At 29.6% G+C, this 9657-nt stretch overlaps 1 protein-coding gene across 1 annotated transcript; it reads right to left on the reverse strand.

Moving 5' to 3' along the window:
• Nucleotides 1–7904: 7904 nt before the first annotated feature.
• LOC121126342 (uncharacterized) lies at nt 7905–8741 on the reverse strand. Its single transcript, XM_040721671.2, has one exon. The coding sequence runs from the start codon at nt 8602–8604 to the stop codon at nt 7921–7923; it is 684 nt and encodes a 227-aa protein (XP_040577605.2). The 5' UTR covers nt 8605–8741; the 3' UTR covers nt 7905–7920.
• Nucleotides 8742–9657: the final 916 nt, after the last annotated feature.

Raw genomic sequence — 9657 nt, forward strand, 5'->3', positions numbered from 1 at the left:
AATTTAAGATTGGAATCCCAACTCTTTGACTACGTGGTGACAGAAGTGGTTTCGCTATAGGTGGACACCATCCCCGATATATACCAACAAGTCAATTGACCCCCTCTACTTTTTTAGACTAAATGTAATAGTTCTATAATGAAATTGGTAGGTTGCATTTAATTCTGAGGTTTTATTAAGCAACAAACGAGAGCTGATTAGTGTGACTCATAATAATGGCTCTCAATGTTGCCAACTACAAAAAAATAAAAGATTGGACAATTTATGAAAAGAGCCGACAAAAAATAGTAGTTACATAGTTACAATTTATAGATAATTATTATTCAAGTATTATAAGAAGTAAACTCATTATTCTAAAGACTTCTTCGAAGGGGGAGAAACTTTATATTATCCTGCACTATTTTAGGTGTCTCTCTACATTCTACACTTTAAATTCCTTATTTGTTTTTTTATATATAAAAAAGAAAAGGAATCCTAATGAGTCCCCCGAGAAAAATATACGTTTGGTAGGTGAGCATATGGTTAATGAATAAGCTTATAGGGGAATGGGGGATACCTTCATATAACAAGTAATATACATACATACATAGTTGTAATTGGAAGTGCTTGTAAAGTAATGTCAGTGTTGCATAAACAAAAGAAACCGGGGAAAAAGTGGTAATCCTGACAATATTAAGAACGAGAGGAGAGAAGCTTAGCTTTCATGACTTTGTATTAGATCAGCTGCAAGCAATCGCGAGAAAAATGACTTAAATGCATGTCCCACTCCATGTCTAACACGTACATGGTTGCTGCAAATTACTCCAATGTTGATCTTTGATTATAATTGGAGTCTAAAAGGGACTTACACGATATGCCTGAAACCTGTCCTGCAGGTACTTAAAATAAAAGAAAACTCAAAATAAACGTGATAATCCAGACAATATGAAGAATGTTTGGGAGGAGGGGTGTCATGAATCATGATGTTTTATTAGATAAGCTGCAAGTAGTCGAGAGAGGAAGGGAATACATAGAAATCCCAGGCCGTATATTGTAGATATACATATTGTCTGGAATTACTCCGTTGTCAATGCTCAATTTACTCCAAGTCCAACAAGGATAACTCTTGAGCAAACCCTCATTGTTATTCTTTGTGTTTAATGAGTACACGAACTAAATAATATTTCATATTTTGAGATTCTCTTTAATAATAAATATATATGTATTGGAACATACAAAGATGACCAATTAGAAAGAGCCACTGAAAACTATCTAACAATTTGACAAATGTTATGGAGGAGAAAAGGTTAGGTGCCATGAGTTTTCATTGGATAACCTATAATATCTTACAAAACTTTAGGCAGGAATTACACCAATATCGATCCTTAGTTCTGATTAACTGACAATTTGAAAAATGAAATGGAGTGTGGACGTTTATTTATCTTAATAATGATAAAAGGGGGTCATCCCCCAAATGAAAGCAATTAGGAAAAAGTTACTTTAGATATGCTAATTTTGTAATATTATAAATCATAACTCTTTACGTGTATAAGTTATTAATTCAATTATAGTTATACACAGTTGAGTCTGAGTTTTTGTAATATAAGAAATCATGACTCTTACGGTTAAAGTTATTTATTCAATTATTTGTATACACAGTTTAGCCTTGAGTTTCATTATAGTTCATTATATTCATTTTACTCAATGAAGACCTTAGTTAACATCCTATAAGATTTGAGGGTTTGAATAGAAAATGAATGAATCCTTCAAAGAAGAGGACCGTCAATATTTAAGATAGCAATAGTGCTCGTAAAATATTTGTTGCGTTAACATAAAAACAATTTTTTTGACAAAAATTAAGGAAATGGATAGAAATTGACTTTGCTAATGTTTAAGATGGAAAAATTTCTTACAGCTTGCTTCTAGTGCTGACGGCTCTAATTTACATAATTTATTTTGTTTGTTTGTTGTATATACCGTATGTACCTGTGCACAATTGTAAATACATATATATTTATATTTTATCGACTTTCATGGTATCATATACATAATAAATTTTATTGTCTACAACATCATTGTCTAATGCGGCATTCTTACCTTTATGCCTTTTTATTGTATTAGTATATATCAATTTTTTAAATAAACCAAATGCTATGAGATTTTTATTATGGGACTATATTTATTAACTCTATTGCAGATATTGAAAAGAATATTATGAAATATATATACTATATAATTTTATGATCTATTCCTTATAATAATCCTGTTCATCATGTCTCAACAGAAGCGTCAAATCTCTGGGTTGGGCTGGAGGGGCTTATACGTAGTATATCTTCATTAAACATTAATAAAATTTTCCTTTATATTAGAAAATTTAAAACTTGAGATGATTTTATTTATAAAATAATAATATTGGAAATTTAATCTAACTTTTCAAATTTTCCTCTAGAAAATTTAATTTCATGATGTTTTATTAGATAAGCTGCATTTTTGAAAAAAAAAAAAATTTTTTTAGAAGAGCTTTGGATCTTTGTTTCTCAAAAAACATAATAATTGAGCAAACCCTTTAATCTTTGAAAAAATTTCCAAAAATAATATTTATATTTAAAATTTAAAAATATATGATATATTAAAGATTACCCATTAGAAAGAGCTGACTGAACAAATGTTATGGAGGAGAAAAGGTTAGGTGCCATGAGTTTTCATTGGATAACCTATAATATCTTACAAGGACTAGGCAGGAATTACACCAATATCGATCCTTAGTTCTGATTACTCTGACAATTTGAAAAATGAAAGGGAGTGTGGACGTTTATTTATCTTAATAATGATAACAAGGGGGGGGGGGCTCACCCCCCAAGAAAGCAATAGGAAATTACTTTAGATATGCTAATTTTGTAATATTATAAATCATAACTCTTTACGTGTATAAGTTATTAATTCAATTATGTTATACACAGTTGAGTCTGAGTTTTTGTAATATAAGAAATCATGACTCTTTACGCGTTAAAGTTATTTATTCAATTATGTTATACACAGTTTAGCCTGAGTTTCATTATAGTTCATTATATTCATTTTACTCAATGAAGACCTTAGTTAACATCCTATAAGATTTGAGGGTTTGAATAGAAAATGAATGAATCCTTCAAAGAAGAGGACCGTCAATATTTAAGATAGCAATAGTGCTCGTAAAATATTTGTTGCGTTAACATAAAAACAATTTTTTTACAAAAATTAAGGAAATGGATAGAAATTGACGGCTAATGTAGAGAAAAATCCTTACAGCTTGCTTCTGTGCTGACGGCTCACATTTACATAATTTATTTTGTTTGTTTGTTGTATATACCGTATGTACCTAACTTGTAAATACATATATATTTATATTTTATCGACTTTCATGGTATCATATACATAATAAATTTTATTGTCTACAACATCATTGTCTAATGCGGCATTCTTACCTTTATGCCTTTTCTATATGTATGTAAGTATATATCAATAGGAAATAAACCAATTGCTATGAGAGGTAGGGGACTCATACAGTATTAACTCTATTGCAGATATTGAAAAGAAGCATTATGAAATATATATACTATATAATTTTATGATCTATTCCTTATAATAATCCTGTTCATCATGTCTCAACAGAAGCGTCCTCTGGGGTTGGGCTGGAGGGGCTGTAGCCACCTCCTCCAAGTTAATAAAATTTTCCTTTATATTAGAAAATTTAAAACTTGAATTTTTTTGTTTATAAAATAATAATATTGGAAATTTAATCTAACTTTTCAAATTTTCCTCCAGAAAATTTAATTTCCTGTGAATAGCTATGGATTTTATATTTAAAATTTAAAAAGATATATTAAGTTACCCAGAAACTGACTCAAACTCTTATTTGTTAAAAAGATGTACTCAAGGTTAATAGAAATCCAAGGTTAGACTATCATATCATTGGGCTTACTAGAATTTTTAATTTGATGTACCGTACTGACTACTGGGCAAGAGAGACAGATTATGAGGTCATAGAGAATAACAACGGTATATTAACACCTTACATATAAATATTATAAATTATATGATTAATACTTAATAGTAATAGTATATAATCTTTGACGTAACTATTAAAAAGTGTGGTAGAAGTCAAACATCAGTGGGAAAAGTGTTATGGTATATACCTTGTGGTATTTCTATGTACCTTTGGTTTACTTACCCATCTTAATGTAAGACAAAAGTACTAAAAATATTGCTTTAATAAAAGTTCCTTTGTATATGTGTTTTGAATAGTTTTGTAAAACTTTATATTAAATATTTTGTTAATTTTTTTTAAAATTATTATAATTTTTAAATACAGACATGAATATTCACTGAATGTGTTAACAAAGGAACTTTATGCTAGCGTTGAATAACTACGAGCAATGGCAACTTTTTTTTTGTAATGAACTAATATTTCATAACTAGTGATGAAAATCGTGCATATAATGGGCATGTTAACAAAAATGCATTAAATCAACATGGTGACCCTTACAATTTGAAGAATGTTTTACGGGAGATCAGCTACAATCAGCTGTGACAAGGGAGGAGGGGAGAAGGGAATAAACAAGGACATTTTCAAGAATTACTCCGATGTCAATTCTCAATTCTACTCTGGGTCCAACAAGGACTTAAAATTATAACACCTCAACAAATCCTTAAGGTTACTCCCCGGATTTTTTTTGTTTTTTTGAACAAGACACAAATGTGAGGGCGATAACATAAAAGAAGCTCGAATACTTTTTTCAATATTGCGAGAGAATAATAAACGTATCCGTTGATATAAGTACTATAATTTATATTTATTAACAAAAGTGATAATGTCCTTAGGAGCTGCGGGGTTTAAGGTCAACTGAAGCTTATAAAAATTGGTTATTCTGTAACACTGATCATAAAAGATATTAAGACGTCGTTAACGGAATATTATTTTTAAAGAATAGTGTATAAGTAAGGAAAAAGACAAAAGAAAAAAAGGGATTAGCTCGATAAGAACTAGCCTATCCGACTTAAATTAATTATATTGAATATATCAAAATTTGATTAAAAGTTCAAATACCGCACGGTCAAATTGACTGAACTTGTAAATATTATGTTCATTTAAAAATTTAAACAAATATCAATCATATTAACAACTTGTTGAACAGTTGTTGAGTGATTTAACATTCAAAAAATCCTCCTCGGTTTTTCATATAAGTAAAAAATCTAATAATCTGTTTTTCTCTGTTTCACAAAAAAAAATCCCAGCTTGCTTTTATGTTATCGCCACAAAAATGTTCATTTAAATTTGGAATATAATTTAATCTATTTAGAAAAGGACGTTCACTACTCCGGAATTAAATAATAATTACAACTCCTGCTTAGGAAAAGAAAATTCATTCTTCTGACTTCCAGTTCTGAATAAACTTGCCAGCTAAATAAGACACCAAATTTAGCCAAGTAAATATTTAATTTTTTATGTATTTCCTATATATCCACTAATCCCTTACATCTACTCTCATATAATATCCTATATAATGTCAAATTGTTTTAATTTCTTATTAGTAACTAATATATATTTTATATGGAAAGAAGATATCTATGAATAAAAAAATCATTTTTAATCCAATCTTTTTTACATAAATTACTCCGGTCTGTGCCAAGTCTCTTCATATTCTCCTCCTTCCCAGCTCCCCTCCCACATCATCTCTTCTCAAAGGAATATTATAATATGTACATTATTAATTCAATCAATATCTATTCAAAATATTTTTCCATTAAATGAGTAGTAGATGAATATGAGGAAGACAATGAAAGAATGAGGGAAAAATACTGCTGAAAAAAAAATACAAATCAGATTATGAAAATGTCATGATATTTATCTTATACATACTTAGTTATCAAAATAATAATCACATGTGGATTATTATTATTATTGAATCAGAGGTGATAAAAAGGATTTATATATTATATTGTTCAAACAATGAGATTATAATATTTTTGTTATCTATTTGATAAGATTCAAAGTTGTGGCGGAACCGTAAGGGATCCCACCCGTGGTACCAGAACCATAAAGACCATTGTCCTCGGACACTTTTGGAAAATTTGTATAGTTATTCACGGGTGTGTTGTATGCCTAGAACTAAAAATTATTATTGGAGAAAGTTCTTTCGCCTAGTATTTTTTGATTTATCCAGGGGCCACAGGATTATATTTATTTTAGGCTTGATTTTATTTTGTAACTAATTGTTTATGTTTTAATATATCGAAATATAAATTAATTTGAATCAATGAACCTTCCTTAATAATTGAATTAGTAAGAGTTCAGATCTCAATGGAAATTAGCCTACTTTTATCATCCCAAATTGATCTAGAGAACAAAAGTACTCATCTTACCATTTTATAGAGATTTTTAGTACGTATAACATTAATTTAATTGTAACATCAGTGTTTATCAATTAATTAAATAGTATTAATTACAGTAACTAACTTTTTTTTTATTATTCAAACAGCCTTTGATTGAGTTTAATAAGGACGAATTAGAAATTTGTTCATTTTACATAGTACAAATATCAACTTTGAGTCCCATAGATGGCTTCTCCATCAAATATGATACTCTTTATTACGTTAGTGAAAACTAGTAATGGGACAATTAATCGGAATAGTTGAATCAGGTGTTGTTTCTGGAATCGGAATCAACATAAAATAATATTAATTTGCGGTTCCCATTCTTATTTATTAGAGGTATTTAACTATTAATTACTTTTCTAGGTTATGAAAAAAATACCACCTCCAAATTGAAGGAATTCTTGCTTTCTACAAGAAGCTTTGAGGGCCAGGGTGTTGGATAAAGGACACTACAGGCCTTCTCTCGACATGCACACAAAATGAGCTTTTTTTTCTTTTTTTTAGGGGAGCTTGGGTTTGTATTTAAATTTTTCGGAAAATAATTTGAAAAATTAAATCTTTTGAAAAAAAGAAAAAAAAGTTCAAAAGTCCAGTCTCTTTTTTTTTGGAAATCAAGTTCAAAAAAGATTTTTTTAGTAAAAAAATTTCAAAAATCCATATCTATTTTCAAATATTACATTTTTGGATTTTTTGTCAAAATCCACAACTATTCTATACAAATTTCAAAAATCCAGTTATTGAAAAGAAATTAACTTTTTTGCAGAAATCTTTTAAAAATTCAAAGGTATTTGCAAAAAGTTGAGAAATGAAATTTTAATTATAAAGTTTTGAAAAAATTTCAAATATAATTTTTTGAAAATCCATATGTATTAACAGAAAATTATATTTTTTGGAAAAAAATTGTAAATTTTTTTTTTTTTTTTTTTAAATTGAATTTATTTGAAGCAAATTTCAAATATTAAATTTTGTTGAAGTTATATTGTACTCAGTTTCTTGATATTGAGTCCATTGATAAAGATATGATTTTGTCTTATGTTACAAAAATAAAGGACTCTAATATCCTGGGAAACAGTCTTTTGATTGCTAAAAATATTTATATTTGGAGTAAAAGTCCAAATTTCATCCAATTCTGAGTTGTTAAGATGAAAACTTTACCAGGAAATCTGATGAGGAATGACCCTGAATAACAACAAGCTAGTAGAAGCACTGAATCCTGATAAAAAGGTGTTAATTAAATATACTTATGAAAATACATATTTTAAATCAATTATTATTGAATAAAAATGATGAACCTCCATGCATCAGTCAGTCATTGGTCATAGATACAATGAAATATAGATTAATCATGGGTCAATATTTCCATTCTGTAGTCTTTAAATACAAAATAAACACTTAATTCATCAAAAAAATAATCATTATGCCGAAGAAATAAAATTTGCTTCGTAGTTGAATGTCATAAATAAATAGAAATAATAAATAGTTATTTTATTAGCTTTTCATGATATAAATAGTTAGAAAATTAGTCAAACTTCACTTGGTACTCGCTGCCTTGATTTTGTTCCACATTGCATGAATGGCACAGACTAGATGAGGAATATCAATTCTACCCGAATTAATTATATCCCTATGTTGAGACTTGCTCAGATACTTTCTTCTGACTCCGTTCAGAGCCGGTATACTCGTCTCAGTTTTCATGAAATATAAATTTTTCAACATTTTTTTAGCTATAACAGCCAAATCTGACTCTTTATATTTGGAGCAAGAGACAAGCGAGTCTGTCCATTTGTCACCGTATAAAGTTACAGCACCAAAAACAGCCCCAGCTGAAAGCAGAGAGCACCTTAAGGAAGAGTAATGTTTACACGTTAAAAGGGTATCGTAAAGAAGTATGACCGTTTCCTTAAAGTCTGCATCCTCAGAATGATTTGTCGAAAGAATAAGTCGATTCATAAAAGTCATGGGCTCGACACCATGGACGTTAAAGTTGTGAAGCTGAAGAAGTTCTTTTTCTAATGCAAACACTTCTTCTTTTTCATATGCATTTTGAGACAGTTTGATCATGTCACTAACACTTGCAGGATAATACTCTTCTATTTTAGAAGTAAGGTACAGAGATGCAATTCCCAGAAGCTGAATCCTTTCGTAATTGAGATTATCAAGAGACAAAGTTCTATCAACGAGGTTTACCATGAGATAGACAGTTTCTTGAGACATGAACAGTTTATGAGCAACCAACACTAGCCAATCAATGGCTAGTGCTCGACATTCCACAATCTTGGGGTTACCTCGAGTGAGAACCTCATAGTTGACAATATATTTCTTTTCTCGATTAAGAAGATATTCAAAAATATTGTCTTCATAATATATGCCCAATTTTTGTTTATCAGTGATAGTTGTTTCAGTCTTAGGAGGGATTGAAGTAATGCTATCTAGCTTTATCAATTTTTTGGACAGCTCTTTATGAATGTTCTCAGGCGTTTTTTTCGTATTTTCTATAATATTATTAGGGGCATACAAGCTGATGAATAGAAATGAAAGTACACAAAAATTACCTTTATTAGTCTTGAGCCCCTTCGCTTCCTGGATGCATCTTGAAATTTGTTAGTTTTTTTCAATTTCTTTCTGTAAGTATCATACACACATATATAAGTGTAAATCCTTGTTGGACTCGGAGTAGAATTGAGGTTTAACATCGGAGTCACTCCAGTCTATATCCTGTGATTTGTGGTTATTTCGTTTATCTCATTATCTGTTCGTTAATAAAACTTCATGACATCTAAGGTCTAAACATTTTTCAAATAATCAAGGGTGACCACGTTCATTTTCTTTTTTTAAACATAACAGTGGATCATTTTATTTTCATCTAGACATATTATATAGCGTTTTCACTTATATCGGTCGTTGGATCCATTTGACTAGTGGATCGTTTAAAGAGGAGGTAAAGTTGATTGATTAAAAGGCGTGTAATGAAAAAAGAAGGATAAATCTAGTGTGGAATGGGCATGTTAAAAAAAGGCCGAATATTAACGTGGTAGCCCTGACAATTTGAAAAATGTTTAGTAGGGGAAAAAGAATAATACTCATGACGTTTGATTCGATCAGCTACAAACACCTGTGATAAGAAGGAGGGAGATAACGATAAAAACAAGGATATTTGCTAGAATGGCTCCGATGTCGATACCCAATTCTACTCAGTCCAAAAAGAACTTACAATTATAACTCCGCAGTAAATCTTCAGGGTTACACTCCGTCCTTTATGAGGCCACA

Source organism: Lepeophtheirus salmonis, chromosome 11 (assembly GCF_016086655.4).
Source record: "Lepeophtheirus salmonis chromosome 11, UVic_Lsal_1.4, whole genome shotgun sequence".
In the NCBI taxonomy this organism is placed as follows: domain Eukaryota; kingdom Metazoa; phylum Arthropoda; class Copepoda; order Siphonostomatoida; family Caligidae; genus Lepeophtheirus; species Lepeophtheirus salmonis.